The sequence below is a fragment of the Ochotona princeps genome, chromosome 15 (genome assembly GCF_030435755.1).
Source record: "Ochotona princeps isolate mOchPri1 chromosome 15, mOchPri1.hap1, whole genome shotgun sequence".
NCBI classification, from domain to species: domain Eukaryota; kingdom Metazoa; phylum Chordata; class Mammalia; order Lagomorpha; family Ochotonidae; genus Ochotona; species Ochotona princeps.
In genome coordinates, this window is record NC_080846.1 from 43993807 (window position 1) to 44015817 (window position 22011).

Genomic DNA, 22011 nt, shown 5'->3' on the forward strand with positions numbered 1-22011 from the left:
CAATAAAATAGAGTTTTATTTTATTGGAAAGGCAGAGTTACAAAGAAAGGTCTCCCACATGGGCACAGGGTCCCAAGTTGTCGAGCCATCCTCCACTGCTTTCCCAGGCCATGAAAAGAGAGCTGGATCAGAAGTGGAGCAGCCAGGACATAAACCAGTGCCCGGGTGGGATGCTGACAGCTGAAGGTGGAGGATTAGCTTGTTGAACCATGACACTGGCCCCAGCTCTTCTGCTTCTGACACAGCTTGCAGTTAATGCCCATCCTAGAAGGCGGCAGGTGGAGGGTCCCTGCCGTGCCTGTGGGAGCACTGAATGGAGTACTGGGCTCCTGTCTATTGGGAGCATTGAGGGAGTGAGCCAATGGATGGAAGATCTGTTTTAATCTCAAGACAAAATAATTTTTTAGAAGATTTACTTGCTGGGGCTGCCTGTGTGACATAAAGGTAATGTTGCTGCCTGCAGCGCCAACATGTCATGTGGGCTCTCGTTCGAGTCCCAGCTGCTCCTCTTGGGTCCAGATCCCTGCTAATTGCCTGCGGAAAACTGGAGGCTGGCCCAAGGATTTAAAGCCCTGCACCCACATGGGAGACCCGGAGGAAGCTCCTGGTTTCAGCCCAGCTCTGCCATTGTGGCCGCTGGAGGAATGGCACCGGCAGATGGAAGATTCTCTCTGTCCCTTTCCGTCTTCCTCTTTTTCTCTCTAACTCTCTGTAACCCTGCCTTTCAAATAAAATATTTTTTTTTGAGAGAGAGAGACAGTACAGATAGAGATGGAGCTGGATCAAACCAAAATCAGGACACTGAACCATCGTCGTCCACTGCTTGCCTAGGCCGTTGGCAGGGAGTAGAGTAACCAGGGCAGGAGCTGGAGCCCATATGGGATGCCAGAGTCACACAGTGTCACCTGCCCTGCCAGCACCAGCCCTGAAAATCATTTGAAAAACCTGTTCAGCCTAGAGTTGGTAGCTCGGGATCCCTCCCCTCCCCTTCCCTATTTTATCTGCTATTAGCACTGGAGGTGTGAGTCCTCCAGTTTGTTCTTGTGTGTATTTCCCAGGATGATTGGTAGGTTGTTCCTCATGTGGGCAGATGTACCAGTCCACATCAGCCCCACCGAAGCGAGTGCTGTCAGCCGGGTACCTCCTGCTGTCATCAGACTAATGGTGCCTGAAATAGTAAGACCAGGGAACGGCTTCTAGGAGCCCAAAGCCTGGAGGTAAACATTTCCCAGGCTGTTCCAGTATTGGTTTACTTTCATTTATTTGAAAGGTCGAGAAAGAGACAGGAGAGCTCCAATCTGCTAGTTCACCCTCCTGCCACTCCAAGTGCTCACAACACCTGTTACTGGGCCAAGCCAGAGTTCCAAGCACTGCTCTGTTTTTGTTAGGGCCAACAACCTATCCTTTTCTGTGGTGCTGGCCAGAGCTGGGTTCCATGGGCAGTCCCTGGTGAAGGAGATGGCAGTTGCCAACAACAGTACTTTCTAATCTGGGGTGGGTCATTAGCTGTCCACTGCTGACTGGTCTGCAAAGGAGGAAGGATGCCTATTGGAGCAACCATCTCTGTTATTCCAGTTGTGCTGACACTTAACATTTTTAAAAATTATTTTGAGGGGCCATCGTGGTGATGCAATAAGCGAATCCTCTCCCCTTGGATGCTGGTACCCATATGGGGTCCCAGCCACTCCACTTCCCATCCCTGCCTGTGGCCTGGGAAGGCAGTAGAGCATGTCCCAAGGCCTTGGACCCTTGCACCCACATGGGAGATCCAGAAGAAGCTTCTGGCTACAGATCAGCTCAGCTTCAGCTATTGATGGCCATTAGGGGAGTGAAGCCAGCAGGTGGACGCTCTTTGTCTCTCCTCTGTGTGTAAAATCTGCTTTTCAAATAAAAATGAATGAATGATTACTTTGAAAGGCAGAAAGACCGCGAGCTCCCAGGAGCTGGCTCACTCCCCAAATGCCCACAGCCACCAGGGCAGTCCAAGCCAGGAGCTCAGAACTCAACCAGGGTCTCCTGTGGGGGCACCCAAGGACTTGAGCCACCACCTGCAGCCTCCCAGGGGACACCCTCATCATCCGGAGGAGGAGGAGCCTCAGGTGGAACCCAGGAACTTTGATCTGTGATGTGGGCATCTCAGCAGCAGTTTCACTGCCCAGGCAATTGCCCACTGCTGGGCTGACAGGGCAGTTCCTCTTAGCAGGGGTAATAGGTTCATTTTAGTACACATTTAGCTTTTCGCAGGAATTGAAACTAATCACCATCTCATAGATTTTTGGCTGTGCCTCCTGTGGAAAGCAGTCTCGTTTTGACAGGCAAAGTCACCAGATATTTAAGAACATGAAATTGGAGTGATGGGTTCTACCGTTTTCCTGCTGGGTAACCTTGCACAGTTTAGTTTCACCTCTCAACTTTCCCATCCATAAAATGGGAGTGGTAGCAATTCTCTCATAGGGTGGTTTCTGAGGTTGATGTTCTATGTGTGTGGTACACAGGATTTTTGAATAGCGGGTGGTATACAGGAAGCACACGTTGATTTGGGATTGTTCCATGGTGTTTAGTGATGCTGCCGCTCCTTGGTGCAGAACCTGTGAGCGATTTAAGGATCAGAGAAGTGAGATGACTTGTCCCCATTCCCACATCTGGTGGCTGGCAGCCTGAGGCAGTCCTGAGCCCTCAGCCTGCCCTCCTCTGCTAAGGATTCCCGATGCCAGCATGCTGGTCCCGATGCTGCTGCTGTCTCCTGAATGCATCACGGATGAGCGGAGAACAAGCGCTGGGGCTACCTGTGTCTGGCATAGGCCCCAGCCCCTAATACCGGGAGGGCATGGTGGGAACCTCTGGGGAGATAGTGCTTCCCATGAGGCTGGTGGGCGAAGGTCACACTGTAACATGGGGCAGGCACCGCGAGTGGCTGCGGCGTCCGCCCTGCAGGATGCAGCCGTGTGCGCGCTGAGCGCCACAAGCAGAAAGGAAGGTGGATCGGTGTGCGTGTGGATTCACTCTGGGATTCCCCGCGTATGCTGCAGCACGCACGTTCCCTCCCTCCCACCTGTCTGACTTGAGACCCTGGCAGATTTACGTTATTTTACATCCCGTTGAGATGGTTGGCTTTTTACCCCCACCTCCTCTCTTTTGGTTATGTTGTTAAGAACATTTATTGCCTATAAAAAGGTGTTTTTGTTAAAGACAACGGTGCCCTTTAGGTAGTGTTTATTTCACAAATACTTATAAAACCATTAAACAGCCTGGGATCAACAAAGGTGCTTTCCACTCATGTTTCTCTTTGGGAACCCCTGTGAAATCACAGCCCGCAGTTACTCCCCACAGTGCCCAGGCAAGGCAGGCATGCCTACCACACCCGAGCTGCAGGACTGACCTGGGTTCTCTCAGCTTCTCCAGCACCTCACTGCTCTTGGGTATCTGGCTGGGACTTGGCCTGCAGCCTGGTCTAATTCAGGATCTCCTAAGACGAGGAGGTGGGACTGGTGGGGTGGGGGGCGAACACCACAACCAGCTCTGCCTCTTAGAGCTGCAGCAGGTTCCTAAGGCTCAGTTCAGGTGCTGCTACTCACAGCTGCCTGCACCTGGACGGACATTGGCTGAGTGGACCCGGGAGCCCCTGTAAGTGTTGCTTTAGAAAAGGAAGGGAGGCGGGCATCGCACAGTGGCTCAATTGGCTACTCATCCCCTTGCAAAGCACCAAGATCCCGATTTGTCTCCTGGCTACTTCGCTTCCCATCCAGCTCCCTGCTTGTGTCCTGGGAGGGCAGTGGAGGCGGCTTTGGGACCCTGCACCTGCATGGCTCCTGGAAGAAGCTCCTGGCTTCACATCGGTTCAACTCTGGCCATGGTGGCACCTCGGGGAGTGAACCAGTAGAGGGAAGATCTTTCTTTCCTTCCCTTTGTAAATCTGCTTTTCTGATTAAAAAAGAAATCTTTAAAAAAAAATGAAAAGGTAGACAAGGGAGAGGACTCACGCGTGAGACTTTGCCCTGTTGAATTTACTCAACAGTTGTCCCTTGTGCTCAACATTCCCCCCCGCCCCCCGGATCTCCACTCCTGTCTCTTGTTCGGCTGTGAGGCTGAAGGTGTTTGGGTCCCCTGTGTGTGGGGATCAGGCACAGGTGCTTTCTAGGCCGGCAGGGGAGCACCTCTGCTAGGTAGGAACCCTGACTGAGGTGGCCGAGTTTGGAGGTCCTGATGCTTCGGTTAGGACCTGGCCAGGGTTGACGCCTGTGTCCCTGGGGCTGAAGTCATTAGGGGTAGGATTGAAAGGTTTCTGTTTTAGTCTTTCCAGGCTGCTGTAACGAAACTCCATAACCTGGGGCACTTACCAAGAGCAGATGTTTCTTGCAGTTGCAAAGGCTGAGAAGGCTCACCTGTGCATGTTTCCCTGTACGGGGAGAAGCTGACAGCTCTTGGGGGCCCCCTGGGAGGAGGGCATGGAGCCCAGGATCAAGGCCCTACTTTCACGGCCCTCTCCAGAGCTACCCCCTCGTACACCGCCTTGGGAGTTGCAGGTTTCAACATCCAGAACTGGGAGGACACGCACATCCCGACCAACCATGGCAGTCCCCATGGGAAGACACGACCCTAAGGGCCTTCCCAGAGTTTCAGAAGCCCCAGATGTGCCAGGTCAGGGGCCCAGCTCCTGGTGCCCGGGCACCAGAGCCTGCTGTTAGTGCTGCACTGTCAGTTCAGTGCATTGTGTCTGCGACTTCCAGGGCAAAAGCTGCCATGTGAGCTCACTGTGCAGGTGAGAAGCTGCTGGGAAGTTGGTCTTAAAGCTACCCAGCTGCTCCGGGTGGGCTGAGGCTCAACCAGGGGTGGGCTGCCTGCCTGCCTGCTGGCCGCTCCCTCCTCCCTGTGGTAGCCAGGCGCGTGTGGAGATGGAGTCCCACTCAGTCGGCCGGAGCTGTGCCTCTGCCTCTTAATCAAGGCCTCCCCGTCCTTGGCATTGAACAAGCTCACGATCTGTGCGTACTCCCACGGCCACTGAGCCTTGGCTCGCAGCCTGGCTAGTTCTGGGCGAAGCCCTTGAGTGTGTTATCTCATTTAATCTGCTTAACAAGGCTAGAAGGCAGATCCATGGAATTAAGTCCCCTCCTTTTTAAAGTTGAGCCAAATCCTAAGGATTCCCAGGCACTGTATTATTTATAACTTATCACTCCCGCGACCTTGATCGTTAGCTATTCTCTTCTTAAGCTAGGCTCAAAATCATTAACTCACTGAGCGTTTCACACCAGGTCTTCCTGACACAGTGGTTTCAGCTGTGACTTAGAATCAACCACATGTTGCGTGAGTTGCGGAATACTCTGCTCTTGCCCAAACCAGTGCCCGTGAAGATCTGTTGTGGGTACCAGTGTGGTTGCACATCTGTTTGTTTGTTCTCAGATAAAATTAATCTGAAATTGCCTTTAAATGTACTTGGCAGCACTGCCTCGCTCTGAGCTTGCACACGGGCACAAAGGCTCAGTCTCCTCCTGGTAGCATGGTGGTGTGGTCTAGCTGCGCTGGGAGAATGGGAACTGACAGACGTGAAGTAATGGCACTGAAATGCAGAGTCACTAATGCAAGAATAATAGTAGCAGGCCGGCAGCTGAGTGTGTTAATGAGGGGCTTGGGAAAGCATCTTGGGGGGATATGTTGGGAGTGGAAGGGTGCTGGAAGTGATGGTAATTAATGCTGCGTGTTAAACACAGATTGCCTCAGTGTGACGATACATGGGCCTCATAACCTTTGCTGTCCCCTGCAGCTTGGCTTCTGGGACGCTGCTGTCCTGGTCATGGAGCAGGGGCTCACAAGCACGTCTTTGTCCAAGCTGGACCCTTTCCTGGTCTTTGTGTTTGCTTTGTTTTGCGTGCGGTGGGGAATGGGGCATGATCAAATATAGAAGCCAGGCTGTTTAGGGTATGCGTGTGCTCTGTCCCTTCCGCGCTTGCTCTGTAGAATGAGAGCTGCATCTTTCTGTTTTCCTCTGCTTCTATTTCTTGGCGGGAACCGATGCCAGCAGCCCTGTGCCAGTGGGCCACTGCGGGCCGGCTGTGCTGTGGTGGGTGCTAGGGCACCCTCTCCAAGCCTAGGTTCTCTGTTTTTTGGGTTTGTGGTGATCTAAGAGTGTTGACAGTCTGTATACGTCCTTGCAGGCCCTCAATGTCATCTTTGAAAAAATCCCAGACAACGAGAGCGCGGATGTCTGTCGGAACATTGCAGTCAACGTGCTGGACTGTGACACCATTGGGCAAGCCAAAGAGAAGATCTTCCAAGCCTTCCTGAGCAAGAATGGCTCTCCCTACGGGCTTCAGCTCAACGAAATCGGGCTTGGTAAGGCGATGGCCAGCTCCTTCGTCCTTTCCTCCTCTCCTCCACTGCCCTCCTCTCCTCCTCCCTCCCCATAACCCTCGTCCCCTCCCTGACTAGCAGCTTCTGTGTAGCAAAGCTGAGACAGCCAGGTGTGGTCTCTAGAAGAGGGCCAGTCTAGTGGCCAGGGACTGCTTTGCTCCCTAGTGCCTGCGGCCCACTCTGCAGCTTCCTGAACATTAGGTTTAGAAGTCAGATTCCTGGGTGCATACCCTAGCATTTGATTTGTTTGTGGTGATACGTTAGTGCGTGGCTCCTACTCCAGGTGTTGACTCCGACAAGCTGAGGAGGTCGTCTTCCTCAGTGTAAGCCAGTCGCAGCCTGTATTGGCATGGCAGCCTCCTCTCCGCCCCTCAGGCAGCCAAGCCTGCTGCACACATGCGTGTGGGCTCTCTGGGTGCCCTGCAAGGGAAGCAGCTGTGCGGGCCCGCAAATTGGGCTCCACTTCACTCAGATCCAGACGTGCTGAGGTCCCAGAGGGCTGACAGTGGGGTTTTCTGGCAGGTCACAGGACAGGCTGGAAGAGCAGATCATGGCACTGATAGGCAGTATGACAGGGCTCCACGCCCTGGGGAGTTCAGCTGGGGACTTCTCTGAATCTGGCAATTGAAATCCTCCCTCTCCAAGCCCGACCTGCTGCTCAAAGGCCCTGGAGAAAAACCTTGAGCCTCAGGCAAGCAGAGTGACACCATGCAACTGCAAAGATAGCAGGGGCCTCTTTGGAGCCCCCTCTGCACCTCGCTTCCTTTTCCTACCATCAGCTGCCCAGTTGGCCAGCTGGGAGACCACTTTAGCCCATTTGGTTAGACACAGGGTCAGGAGGCAGCCCCAGCCTGGAAACCATGACCTAACCCACACCATCAGCTTCCTGACTGCCCAGAACAGCCTGCAGATGAGAGGCCCTGACCACGTCCAGCCCAGCCTCTGCAGGGCCAGCAGCCCTGCGACCTTGATCGTTGCCTCTGATTGGGCCGGGAATGGCCTCCCATTAGTTATTGATCCGCGCTTACCTGGTTCCCTTGCCTCATAATACAGGAAGACAGAAAGCAAAGCAGGCAGGTGGCCTGGTGCCACGGCCTCTCCACCCTGGCAGGCCCCTCTGTGCCTGCTCGTTTGTCAAACTACCTCCCAGATGCGTGCAGGAAGCCACAGCAAAACCTGGACAACCAGCTGAGAGCTCCCAGGCCGGAAGCTTCCATGTGCTACCTCACTTGCAGTAGAGGCCCAGGAGCACAGGTGCTCAGCAGGGAGGAGAAGTGTGGATAAATAGGGGGCTGGTGTGATGGCTCGGTTGGCTCATCCTCCTCCTGCTGCAGCGCCGGTGTCCCCTGTGGGTACTGATTCGTGTCCTGGAACCAGCATCCTGCTACCAGCTCCCTGCTTGTGACCCAGGAAAGCAGTGGAGGATGGTCTAAAGCCTTGGTTCCCTGCACCCACGTGGGAGACCCGGAAGAAGCTCTTGGCATCAGATCAGCTTAGCTTCGACTGTTGTAGTCATTTGGGAAGTGAACCAGCAGATGGAAGATCTTTTTTGTCTCTCTACGAAATTTGCCTTTCCAATAGAAACTATATATTAAGTTGGTGACCTTCAAAGGGAAAAAAATGTGTGCAAAGCTGAAGGGTGCTGCCCACACAGGAGGGGATGTGTGTCACCTGACTTAAGTCAGGGCTCACTGTCAAAGGGGACAGTGCCATATCAACTGTCCAATTAAAACAAAAATCAGAAGTCCCTGTTTGTGTCTGTGGTCTCCTAATCTTTAAATGCTGGTGCCGAATTGGTGTTAAAATAATGATGGATAAAATACCATGCAGGTTCACAAAAACCCACGGCTATGAGGGTGAATCTCTGACCTGAGGACAGGTGCTCCCCTGGCAGGGGCACACCCTGAGGTGCCAGTGCCTCCCTGCCCACGAAGGACGGCTTGTACTGCACCGTGGTGTACACATGGGTCAGGTGCACTGACAGGAATGAGGCTGCCTGGGGCACCTCGGTCCTGCCGTGAGGGGGCCTTTATCCACCTGTCTTTAAGCCTTCACTCCCAGGCTTAGCCTCAGAGTCAGAACTGCAAGGGAAACTTCTCTTTAACATCAGAACACCAGATCTTTACACTTTCAAGATTTTAAAATATGGTTGGAAAAGGGACCAAAAATGTTTCTGTTAATGTTTTTCTCTGTATGATTTGTTGCAGAGCTTCAGGTGGGCACACGGCAGAAGGAACTCCTGGACATCGACGGCTCCTCCGTCATTCTGGAGGATGGGATAACCAAGCTGAACACCATTGGCCACTATGAGGTAAGGACAGGGCTTGTCCCAGCACGTCCCTTCTCATCCCGAGGCTGGGGATGAGGGAGTCTCCAGGACCAGATCAGTGCTTTGATTTTGTTTTTTAAAAGAGTGATTGATGTATTCGAAAGGCAGAGTGACAGAGAGGTCTTCCGCCTACTGGTTCCCACCCCAGGTGACCACAGGAGCCGGGGCTGTGCCAAGCCAAAGCCAGGAGCAGCAGACCTTCTGTCTTGTCTCCCATGTGGATGGCAGGTGCCCAAACACCAGACCATCATCTCCCGCCTTCCCAAGTGCATTAGCAAGGGATCTGGGTTGGAAGTGGAGCAGCTGGGACTCGGACCAGTGCTCTGGCATCCCTTGCAGGGACTTAACCCACTGTATCACAACACTGGCCCCACCGGTTAAATTCTTGAAAGCACTGGGAGTCGCACCCACTTGTTGGGGTGATTTGCAGGTTGCTTGTTTCTCACTTCCTGTGCAGATGAACCGATGTGTGCGTGTCTCTCATACTGTCCTGGGTACATGCACTGCCTCCCCCTGCCCTTGATTATGTCGTCTGCTTTGTGTCCATGCTTCGTGTCAGAAGCTCCGCCAGTCGGAGTCCCTCTGACCCTGCAGGGTACAGCTCTAGGAAGGCCCCAGGAGAGTTACTGTTGAGCTTGACCTGCAGGTGCCAAGAGTGTCCGTGCCAAACAGCAAACCACGTCCTCGGCGTCACCTTGCTGCACAGGTTCACAGGCGATCTGATAACCATCCGTGTAGGCTTGCTGCTGTGATGAAGTTCTGAATTTCCTGTTGGTTTGTGACAGTTGGTGATAGCGCTGTTGGGTGCTTGTCCCACATGCTGGGTCTCGCTTGTTGAGGTCATTGAGGGGCACGTGTGGCTTCTCAGAGCATCAAGTGCCATAGCAGCCTGCAGGCAACAAGAGAGAAGAGGTAGGGGCAGGGGGAGGAGCTTCTGGAACACTCTGGGCCAGGCTGGCTTTGTCCAGCAGCACTTACCTGCCACATGCTGAGAGCTGCAATGCATGGAGGAGGAAGCGAGAGCAGGGCTGTGCCTGTGAAGAGAGCCTGAGGGGCCAGGAAGGAAACGCAACGAGGGAGCAGGCACAGGTCATGGGGCGTCACCTGTGGGGTAGCGGTACTGTGGCTTTGAGCATCTGGGAGGACTTCCTGGAGGAACCTGCAGTTGGGCTGAGACCTCCATGGGGAGCACTGAGCCAGGCTGGGCTAGAGGACCCACACCTCCAGCAGAGAAGGGGCGACCTGTGCCTTTTGCAACAGAAGGACTTTTCACCTGGCTGTGTGTTAAACATTTTCATTATCTGAGAGGCCGACTGAAAGGAAAAGATCTCATCCGGTGGCTTACTCCATCCTGAGGCTGCCACAGCTAGGGTTGGAGCCAGAGCTGGGATCCCGCCCAAAGCCCAGTCCCTGCTGCGACTCGGGGTCTGCCGTGAGCAGGAGAGCTGGAGTCAGGAACCTGCGAAGACCTGAGTGCAGGCACGTGAGCTGTTGGACTAACTGCCTAATCCCAGAAGGACTGTTAGGCTGGGCAGCTAGGGGCCTGCGGCAGCCAGTGCTTGAGGGACAGTCCCCCGGAGCCTGCTGGTCTCCAGGATTGCACTTGACTGGAGCTGTTGCAGCCAGCAGCTACAATGTGTGTGGGGATGGTTACTGACTCTGCTCTACAGATAGGTCTGCTGAGGCTCAAAGGCATTGCCTACCAGATGCTCAGAGGTGGAGCCAGAAGGGGCTTAACTGCTAGTGGAAGGCTGGGCTTTGTGGAGAGAGCCCTGAACGTGGAGCACAAAGTGTGTGGGACCCTGGCATCTGCTTTGGGAGTTCGGAAGATTTTTTTTTTTTTCAGCTTTTTAAGACAGGGTTATAGAGAAGGAAGAACAAGAGATTGAGATTCTATCTGCTGGTTCACTCCCCCAAATGATTGCTACAGCCAGGACTGGGCCAAACTAGAGCCAGGAGTTTCTTCCGGGTCTCCCATGTGGGTGCAGACCCAAGCATCTGTGTTGCCTTCAGCTGCTTTCCTAGGCAAATTAGCCAGGAGGTGGATAAGAAGCGGAGCAGCTAGACATCAGCCTGCACCCAGATGGATGCGACGGCCACAGGTGGGGCTCTATCCAACACCCCAAGGTAACACTGGCCCAAGGAGTTTACACTTTGCTTTCAAGCAGTAGGAATCTACCAAGGGGCAGTAGGCAGGGGAGATTGGTCTTCTAGAAGAACGATTCGGGGGCTACTGGAGAATTTCAGGTGCATGACAATGCTGTCCAGAAAAAACAATTGCAGAAGAAAAAGTTGCAGTGGCTCTGGGGATGCAGACTTGAGCGTGGATTCCAGGAAGCCCTGAATCTCTGCGGGGAGTGGAAGCTGCGAGCTGTGCTTGGGGACCAGGCTGGCAGGTGCAGGGATGAGGCCCACCTGGGGGGAGTCCTGGCTGATGCTGAGCTGAGATGGAGAAGTCGGAGGCGGTCACTTCCTGATGCCAAGTGGGCAGGTGCCTCCTGCCATGGTATCTGTACCGGCTCTGACCCGTACCTTTGCCCAGCAGGCAGCTGGGAACATTCTGGTGCACGGGGGAACAGACAGTGCCCCGTCCTTTGGCCCTTTAGCCAGGTGGGTCTCGGAGCCTGTCTGGAGATGGCTGCTCTGGGGCGGCCTCGCAGTAGCTGCTAGAGGGGATTGGCCAAGGAAGCCTCAGACAGTGAGCACACCCTGCGTCTTGTGGCCTTTCTCCCCAGACACAGAAAGCAGTTGTTCTTAGCTTTGGAGGAGGGCTTCGAAAGGTCCCCAGGGAACTTTGAAAACAAATGGGTCCTTGGTCTTGGAATTGGGGAGATCCATGGGCCGGCCCTGGGAAAGCGCCACTCCCCAGGGAAGGCAGTGGGCAGAAGGAGCTTGGATGGGAAGTGGGGAGACACCAGCCCGTTAGGCAGAAGACCTCAGAGCTGGGCCACCAAGGTCAGGGGTCCAGGAGTCCAGGGGTCCAGGCCATTGCATATCTGCGAAACAAGTTTGGAGAGGGCGCAGGGACAAGCACCCTCTGCGGTGCTCCTGCCTGAGGTACTCACCTCACTTGTCGCCCCATCCCCCTGGTGTGTCGCCTGGGGCTGTGGCCCTTCTGTGCCATTCCTCAGGGAAAGGCAGGACTGGCCAGAGCAGCAGGAAGCCCAAGAATCACTCAGGCTGCCCGCAGAGGTGCTCTGGGAAGGGCTGTCAGGAGAGAGAGCATGGCTCTTCAGGGGGCCCTCCACCAGGCCATGCCAGCCATCTCTCAGCTTAAGGATGATAATGAAATTAATCCAGCCTGTAGCCACCGCCCGTCCAAGTGATTTATCAGCTGGCTGGCCTGGCGTTACTGTACGGTGGCAATAAATGACAAGACTAGGACTTGGGGCTTAACGGATTCTCCTTGTGTTTAAAACTCCCAGCTGGAAGGCCTAGAAACCTAGAGTACAGACAAAGCTGGGAGGGCAGGGCCATGCTCTGCAGGCCTGGCCCCTGTTGCACTGCCCTGCTGTTGAAGGGTCTGACCACATAAATGTTCATCCGAGATGCAGGCACCTCGGCGTTCATGACCCAGAGTTGCAAGTTGACAAAACGAGGTTTAGAGCTTGCTTTTAGTCTTTCTTGAAAGAAAAATCTCCAAAGAGACAAGATGCTAATTATCACTCATATTCGTTCACTGAAGTGCCCCAGTTTGAATAGCTGAATATACTTGGGAAAAAAAACCTGAATATGTCATTTAAAAATAGGGTCTGATTCTGAGTTGTAAGTCACTTAGCTACACCTCCATCCAATTAGTCCAAATTAGCGGGATCTTAATCTTCAGTGGCGGCCAGTTCCTCCTCCTGTCTAAACAGACTCCCCCACAACTGGCGCGCCAGCCTTCTTCCTGCCACTGCGTTCTATCCTTCGGGCACAGTGAGAGCAGTTTCTTCCGGGTGCTTTACTTCGCATGAATTTTAGGAACACCTCTCAAGGTAGGGGAGCTGAGCAACGAGAAATACAGAATCTTGGGGGCCACATGTGGCTCCACATCCCCACGTGGCTGGTGACGCCCTGTCATCCAGTTTATAGCATCCTCGCTGTCCCCGGGCTGGTGACAATTGCTTCATGTGGTGACACCGTTGCCAGCGAGGTCCTAACACCCCAAATATTTACTCATTTGAGAGTTAGGGCAAGGCAGAGCGAGCTTCCAGCTGCTGATTTGTCCCCCAAATGGCCACAGGAATCGGGAGCTTCAGACAGGTTTCCCTCGTGGGTGCAGAGGCTCAAGCACCCAAAGCATCCTTGCTGTTACCTAGGCATGTTAGCACAGAGGAGGATGGGAAGTGGAGCGGCCAGGACTTAAACCCATGCACTTGGGGGATGCAGCTTGCCCTGCTACACCTCAGCAGCAGTCTCTCACTCTGTCACCATGGGCAGGGCGCTATGCTCGTGTGTCCCCACAACACATTAAGCCAGAGGCATCCTTACTTATGGGTGACCCTTACTGAGTGCCTCCTTGACTGACTGGGTGTGTGCTCACTGCAAAGGGGACTGTGCTTATTTGTGTAGCCATCAGGGTGTTCTCTGTGTGTGTGTGCCTGGGGCACAGGGACACACTTGCCCTTGGCTGACTGTGGCAGGATGGTTTCTCTGTGGTCTGTGCTGTGTGACCTGGGCTGAATGTGTCCCTGTGGTGCCCCCGCACCCTGCTGTGGAGTGGCCTGCAGGGTGCGGGAAGTGTTCTCTCGCCATTGCACCTGTCGCTCTAAGGTGTGAGGGTTCCAGAAGCAGAAATACGTTGAACGACTGTGTCCCCAGAGGATATTGCTTGTAGCCGGTGTATGCGAATGCCAGAGGTGGGCACTGCTAAGGCCAAACTGGTCATTCAGGAGACAAAATTCCTACAAATGCCTGAGGCATGTGCTGGTGGGGACAGGCGTGCCCCTGGTCACATGTGTCGTGTGTGACGGTCAAGGCCCCTCGTGGAATGGACATGAGAGCTGCTCACTCACTGAGCACACACCTGTAGTGCCGCCTGCATCCCGGGAAGCATCCTGAGAATTTTCTCAATGGCAGCACTTTCTGTCCTGCTGCCAGCCCCGCCAGGGAAATGCTGTCAGGATTCCAAGGCAACAAAACTTGGCCAGGATTCCACAGTTCCTCCCACGGGTGTCCCCAGATGGGGAGCCCACGGAAAAGAAGAGGCCTTGGAGAGGGTGGCTGTCCTTGAGGCAGTCTGTGCACATGCTGGCTTCCCGTGAAGCCTTGCTTAAGAGAGCGGGGCCTCGCTTGTGCCGATGCCTGGCTTGGTACCCTCTGCGATGTCAAATTCAAAATGGCAACATTCATGCCTTGGACCAAATCTCATGTCCACGAGGCTCATCGAATATGGCCCTGTTTCTGATTCCATGCTAACCAGCATGGCCAGCAGTTGCCTTCATCAGAGCAGAGGCCATGGGCTGGCACCCCAGAGCTGCACACGGCAGCAGCAAGCACTGGAACTGCAAGGTCCCCGATGTCACACAGGTTCCAGCTACTAGACTCCCTTGGGGTCCTCTAGTAGTCCTCCGAGGGAGTTGGCTGCTGCTTGCAGGGTTGACTTCAAGTCAACAGTGGGGAAGCAAGAGCCCCCTGGGCACTGTCTCTGCTTGGGAGAATCCTTCAGAACTCACCCTGTCCCCACGGAGAACTATGTGAGAGCCCCTGCCCCCTTCACTGGAGGACTGAACAAGGGGATCCCTCTGGTTACCTGCTTCCAGCCTTGGGGCACTGATGAGAGGCACCAAGGACAGAAAGCACTGGAGGAGGCGGCAGGTGGCTGTGGGGACAGTGTGCCTGGGTTAGAATTTGTTTTTCATGCAACGCAGTATTAGCAGAAAAGCTGGTGTCAGGAATGAGCGATAGCACGGGCTTCCCATGTGGTGCTTCTATTGATTACTGCATTTTTCAGATTGTTTTTTCCTTGAGTGTCATGGTATTCATAATTTTCCACTAAATGCGTAGGGTAACTGAAACGCTGGTCCTATCCTTAGGTGTAACTATGTAAAATAGCCAACAATTGATCATTCTACAGAAATCATAGCTTCAGAAGGTTAAATATATAAGTTCAACCTAATATTTCTAGAAAAATCTATCTTGGGGGGAATCATATTCAGCTTAGGCCATCAAGGCATTGTCTGATGAAAAGCCTCACATTCGTGTGCCGTGGCCTGGAGTGTGGGTGGCTTGTGTGTGCCTGGGGAGTGACCTCCCATTGTTGGCAGTGCTTGGTGTTCCATCATTAGAGAAGCCTGTGGTTGTGTCCACGCGTGCCAGCACAGGCTGGTGTCACTGTGGGGGTAATGCTGGGCTGTCACGTCTGGTCCCAGAACGCCTCAAGACTGGAAAGAGTCTAATTTGTAATTGCCACGTGTACCAGCTCTGCTCTGGGCTGGGCAAACATTCCTGCTGCAGATACATCTAGTGGCATTAATCTTTCTTTGATTTAATTTGGTTTTCATACCTGAGGCAGGGGCCTGGAGGATGCTCCCTGCATCGCAGGAGTCCAGGGAGGTTAATGAGTCACTCCTAAGGAAGCATTTGGCTGCAGATAGAGGAAAACCACATCTTATTTTTATTATGACACATTTTATTTTATTATAATTTAAAACACATTTTATTACGTTTTTAACACTTCAGATCCTCTGGCACTTTTTAAAAAAAGATTTTTATTTTTATTAGAAAATCAGAAACACAGAGAGGAGGAGAGACAGAGAGGAAGATCTTCATGTGATGGTTCACTCCCCAAGCAGCCACAACTGCTGGAGCTGAGCCAGTCCGAAGCCAGGAGCCCAGTGCCTCTTCCGAGTCTTCTATGAGGGTGCAGGGTCCCAAGGCATTGGGGCATCCTCCACTGTTTTCCCAGGCCACAAGCAGGGTGCAGGATTCCATACAGAATCCTGGTCATGCAAGGCGAGGACTTTAGCTGCTAGGCTACCATGCTGGGCCCTGCCTGGCACTTTTCACAAAGGTGTGTCTGTGCCTGCTTCAGCACTGGCTGACTTGTGGGAGATGAGAAGCATAAATCTGCCTTTGCCCCCACCTGTCCTCTGGCCACCGCCAACAACTGTCCATTTTCTGTGTTTATAACAGTGTTAAAGTGTCACACGGTGTGGAAATGTTCCAGCCTGGAGCAGCTGTGAAAGTTAGGAAGAAGCTCACATACATACGCACACACACTCATCCGCTAATAAAATGCTTTTCTGTAGTTGCTCCCTGGAGATAATTTCTGTGTACAGTTTCCTTGGTACTAGCTGCCTCTGCCCCGTGCCAGCGGTGAGCCCTTGCCAGCCTCTGAGAAGACATTTGAACTTTTGGCAGTGCTGCTGATCGGAGGGCCCGTCCGTGGTGTTTGTGATTATAGAGTGAGGTGCTGGCTTCTGGCAAAACAAAGCATCTGACGGGCGCGGGGTATTGGCTCAACACGCACCGGGATCCATTTGGGATTCATTCTTTGACAATTACCCAGAATGAATCACCAGCTTCCTTTATAAAAAGATACTGGTGTAGAAAACACAGCACATCCCGCTCTTGGTGGGAAGGCGGAATTTTGTAACCGTGTTCAAATATCCTCATAAACTTGGTGTCTGAGTGTTGCGAAGGGGCCGCCGCAGCAGATGTGGGGAGAATTGAAAAAGCTGGAAAGCAATGAGTGGCTCAAGGGGAAGAGGAGAGGACATTTGGTGAAGGCACCGTGAGAAGCCAGAGTTCTCGCCGGCGTAGCTCTGCAGAGGCCGCACGGTCCTGAGCCTCTTCCCACCCTCTATCCCCACCCTGCCGAGGGGCTGTGACACCCACAGCTCTCCACCTGAAGGAGGTGAGGTTCTGTTCCCCGGGTGCTCGCTGGGCAGGCTTCTGTATTCTTGTAAGCAGCACATAGCCAGCCAGCAGAGAAACATTAAGTTTCCAGTTTTCCAAATTAGTATTAAAATGGAACGGCCCAGGTGCTTTACAATGGAGGTATGGGTGTTGGCGCCGCAGTGCAGCATGCTAAGCCGCAGCTGCGTGTGGTACCGTCCTGTATCAGAGTGCCAGTTCAAGTCCCGGCTGTGATACTCTGACCCAGCAGCCTGCCGATGCACCTGGGAGAGCAGCGGAAGATGCCCTGAGAGCTTGGGCGCCTGAACTCACTGGAGATGTGAACGAACTTCCTGGCTGCTGGCTTTGAGCAGGCCCAGGCCCGGCTGCTGCAGCCGCGGGGAGTGAAGGAACAAATGGCTGATTGCTATCTCTGCACCTTTGCAATAATTTAAAGAAATGATAAAATGGAGTGAAGGAGCACCTAGCTGACAATGTTTAGAAACAGGGTTCATCATTCAGACGTTTCCACACCTTTTTTCTTAATACAGATGTGTGTGTGTGTGTGTGTGTGTGTGTGTGTGTGTGTGTGTGAAAGGCAGAGTTTGAGGCACAGATAGGGAGAGAATCAGTCCTGCATCTACTGGTTCATTCCCCAAAGGGCCACAATGGACAGGGCTGGGCCAGGGGATTGGAGCTTCCTCCAGTTCTCTCACATTGGTGTAGAGGTCCAAGTATTTGGGCCATCTGCTGCTACTTTCCCATGTGCCTTAGCCGGGAGCTGGATCAGAAGTAGAACTGGTGCCCAAATGGGATGCCAGCATTGCAGACAGAGGCTTAACCTACTGTGCTACAATACCAACCCACATTATTCCAGATTTCAGGAGATTTGCATATCCTAGTAGGCCTCTTCCTCAGCATTCCCCTCCCACCCCTTTTAAAAATTTTAAAGGTTTATTTGAAAAAGTCAGAGATGTGTGTGTGAGAGGCATTGTTTATCTTCAGTCCACTCATCAGATGCTGCAACAGCCAGTCTGGGACAGGCCAAAGCCAGGCGCCTGGAACTTGATGCAGCTCTCCTACATGTGTGGCAGGCGTCCAAGCACTTGGGCCATCTGCTGCCACCTTCTGGGGGAGCTTTACTGGAGGCAAAGCAACCAGGACTGGAACTGGCACTTAGGAGGGATGGCAGTGGCATAGGCCGCACTTACACGGCGGCAGCACAATGCCTGCCCCATCACCCACCCCCCTCTCGGAGTCCTGGGAACCAGTCCCTCCCTCACAACTCACTCCTTCCCGGGAGTCGGGCTGCTTCTGCCTGCAGGGCCCTTCCTCACCTTCTAGGGCTGACCGCAGGTCCGTGTAGCCCTGGCTGCAGTCTCAGAAATGCTCGCTTGAGTCCCCGTGTGTCAAAAGAGGCCTGGCCTTGCACTGGCAGTCAGCAGTTGTCAGGGTGAAATCTGAGGCCACTGTTGCCCAACGCTGCCGGGACATGACTTCATAGACTGAAGCTTGTCTGCTTCAACTGCACAGTTTTAGGTGTATTTACACCACTTCCATCTCAGAACATTCTCCTCATCTCTAGAAGACACCCAGCGTTAGCATCATCCCTGTGCACCGCCCTCCCTCTCCCCCAGCTCTGCTCTAGGCAACTAGACATGTCTAAATGCCCCCGTCCTGGACAGTTCCTATACAAGGTCATATAACATGAAATCATTTGGGACTGACCTCTTGCAGCAAGATTTTGAAGTTTACTCATGTTGTAGCATGGGTTTCAAGACTGGTTAATCAGCAGTTTCTTGAACGGTGATACAGTGGGAAGTACACAGTAATACAAAGACAAACACACTCCTGGGAGTACAAGAAGCAGGGTAAACATGGACTTCACATTGACCCGCAGAAGCTAGACGTAAGAGTCCATACTAAATGATGCCATTCACATGACGCTCCACAGCAGGCAGAGCTGCTGGTCATGGAAGTCAGCAAGTGGCTCACTTTGGACGTGGAGGGGGAGCCTGAGCAGGAGAGGGTGCTGGGTATAAGTTTCAGGACCCTCATCTTCCATGCTGATGTCTGGGTGGGCACACAGCAATCTGCAGTGGTTAGAACATTCATGATGCTGTACACAGAATACGCATCACTCTCCTATATGTTGGCCTTCTGAAGTTGTTTACTTGGAAGGCAGAACCAAGACAGAACCAGAGATGAGTCCTCCATTTGGTGTTACACTCCCCAGATGGCCACAGTAGGCAGGGCTGGGCCAGACCGGAGCCTGCAGCCAGGAATTCTGCCTGGCTCTCCACGTGGGCAGCACAAGCCTAAGGACTAGAAGCAATCTTTGCTGCTTTCCCAGGTGCATTAGCAGGGAGTTGGATTGGAAGCAGAACAGGCAGTCCGATACAGGATGGTCATGTCCCAAGTGGTGACTTACACAGCTGTGCTACAGCCCTGACCTCTCAAAGTTGTTAAGAAATTATACTTGGTTTTTTAAATGTTAGAAACTTAACAAAAAAACCCTACCCAATTGAGGGGAAAACATTGCTGCATGAATCGTTACACGTGACCATGTTGTACCCTGGGCATCTGAGTCAGGAATAAGAAGTCCCTCCCACTCACTGTCCACTTTCTCCAGAGGTCTGCCATCACTTTGATGGCTGGGGGTCTTTCCTTAGGCTGTATGTAAGTGGATCATATGCTGTTTTGTGTCATGCTCTTTTACACATCAGTGATAGTGCAATTTACCCACGAGGCATGGAGCACTGGCTCATTCATTTTCATTTTGTATGAATTGTATGAATGTACTCTAAACTGTCCTAATGTTGACGAATATTTGGCCTGCTTGCAGTATGAAAAAATTACAAATTGTCCCCTGTCAGAGTTACAATTATTTCTCAGTAGCATATACCTATATGTGAAGTTGTCATGAGGCAGACCTCAGCTTTCTGGATCAGCTTTTGTAAACCTGTTTTATGCATTAATATAGTAATACTGAGTGTGTTAAAGCTGCTGCAGTGGACTAGCATGGTCTGGGAGGACGGAGCAGTAGTCTGCTCCCTGGGAACTTAATATCAGTGAGGAACTGGAGCGTCTGGTGGCTGGGGAGGGACTTCCTCTGTTCTGCTGTGTCCTTACGTGGTGCAGAGAAAGCAGGTTAGCGCTGATGCCTTGTCTTAGGAGAGCAGAGCCCTATTCACAGGGGCTCCAGCCTTGGGCCTCACATACTCCTGAAGGCTCCACTTCCTAGTACCGACTCATCGGGATTAGGATTGCAATGTGTGAAGAAGCTCATAACGTGAAACTAGCCCAGAACCGGGGCCTCCGAAAGGCTGCGAGAGACCCTAACAGCCTGGGTGTGTGAGCCCCGAGGGCAGTGGTGGCGTCCGCTTTGTCACCACAGACAGCCCAGTCCTCTAGCATAGCACACTCAGAACATAGCAAATCTTGATAAATGTTTGATTCAATAAGAGGGAATGTAAGATCTGTTCAGCCATCTAATTTCTAGGTGAAGTTGAGAGATACATTAAATTTTGAAAACTCATATTTTTTTATCTTTACTTTCAGATATCAAATGGATCCACTATAAAAGTCTTCAAGAAGATAGCAAATTTTACTTCAGGTAACCAATATAACATTGTTAACCTTTTGTTCTCACCCAGTTTAATAAGGGTATTGCATCGTGCCTCAGCTGTATTGTCCCCAGAGGTGAGATTGAATTGTTGCTCTCAAATGCTGTAGAAGTTGAGAAAAGCCATTTCCATCTGTTTCTAGAACTATGGATGTGCAAGCAAAGTCCCAGGTGCAGTGCCCAGCACAGAGAAGCCGGATGCTGCCCAACAGCTCTAGACGCAGGGCTGGAGCTCCCTGCTTTTTTTGTAGCTACGTGGGAGGAAGGGGACTTGTGGGAGGTGGCCCAGGCAAACAGGGAGGCACAAAGATAACCACACAGCTGACCAAACAAGATAATCCACTTGGAAAGTCCAGGTCTCCTTGTGATAGCATTTGTAAACTTCCCAGAAAAATGGAGGGACAAACTGGAGGGGAAGCTTTTATGGAAGTCAGTAAGCTAGGCTTTAGTAGGTAGCCGTCTGCGACCTCCCTGGTCGTCTGGGGGCAGGACACCCCTGACATAGCCTTGAGACAAGCCCTTGGTCCCAGGTCAGGTATGTCTTGAGAAGTGAGACCCCTGCAGAGATGGGCAGTCCTTAGTTCTCAGAGACTTGGCTTTCTGGGTTTCTTACTCGGCCGCCGCCTCACACACAGTCAGGTACACTCTCCTTTTCCTGGGCTTAGTCCTAGGAGCCTGGTAGGTCCAGCATCTGGTCAGTGCAGATGGAAAGCAGGGCTCCTGATTTGCAGGCAGGAAGACTGGGCAGAATGTTGGACACTGTTCCTTCAACTGCAGTCTGGCTGCAGAAGCCATTCTGCATAGGGCAGCTGTCACTGTGGCCCAGGGAGATAGGCGTTGCGAGTTAGGAGACGGTGTTTCCTAAGCTTTAATTCTTGGGCCTTCCAAGAGCCTGTTGGCCTTTTCAGAATCTAAAGCCACAGGAGGAAGGTACACAATAGTACAGTCGTGGTCACCAACCTGACCGGGGAGCTCGGCCTGGCCTGTTCTCGCTGTGCTTCTCAGGCAGTTCAACTTTCTGGTCTCCAGATTGTAAGATGCCCTCCCCATAGCCCAAGCCCTATCAGCAGATGATCCCCCAAGCCCCAAACCAACCAAACCCACACATCTGCCTCCTGTCCTTAATCTGCCTGCCATTGTGGCCCGTCCTCACCCGAAGGCGACCTGTCACCTGGGGTAGGATCGCTGCAGCCTTCCCAGACTTCTGCATATGCTCAGAGCAGTGACGTGACACGTCAGTACTTGGTTGCCCTCCCCCCTCTACTGTACTGGTTAGCGTGCCAAGACGCTCTGTCCTCACTCCCCCAGGTATCTTATAGCCCTTTCCCCTTTGCCACTGTCTTTACTATTCCCTTTACAGCCACATTAAAAACAGTTTTAAAGTCAGGAGAAAAGATATGTCATCTAATAGTTGGCTTCCCACATGGTTGCAGTAGCTGGACCAGGCTGAAGCCAGGAGCCAGGAGGTTCTTCCAGACCTTCCATGTGGGTAGCAAGAGTTCAAACACTTCTGTTGATTTTTCTAGGGCAGTAGCAGGGTGCAGAGTACAAACTTGTGCCCATACAGGATGTTGGCTCTGCAGACAGCAACTTTATGCACTGTGCCACCGGGCCGGCCCCCACAGCCACATCTCCTGTATTTCCTCACTCTCTGCCACTCTTGCAGCCTGCCTGAGTTCCACCTCCTCAGTCAAGATCCTTCTCACCTTCAGGCCTTCCTCCTGTGGCCTGGCTAATGCCATCTCTTGAGTTCTAACACCCTTCTCTCAAAGCAGTCTTCCAGATGAGATCAAGCATATAGTGGGGACTTGAAACACTTGATGGAAATGGAATGCTGTGGTCTGGGTACAAAAAAATTTTGGAATGCACACACTGCCTGGTTTGTCTCATG

The 22011-nt window shown here is 52.6% G+C and overlaps 1 protein-coding gene across 1 annotated transcript in view; it reads left to right on the forward strand.

Annotated features, from left to right (window-relative positions):
- The window catches only part of PLXNC1 (plexin C1), a 165392-nt gene that overhangs the window by 134738 nt on the left and 8643 nt on the right, over positions 1-22011 (forward strand). The window contains exons 22-24 of the mRNA XM_058673854.1: positions 6150-6327; positions 8553-8656; positions 20057-20111. Of these exons, the coding sequence (XP_058529837.1) occupies positions 6150-6327; positions 8553-8656; positions 20057-20111 (337 nt within the window). The remainder of the gene's footprint in view (positions 1-6149; positions 6328-8552; positions 8657-20056; positions 20112-22011) is intronic.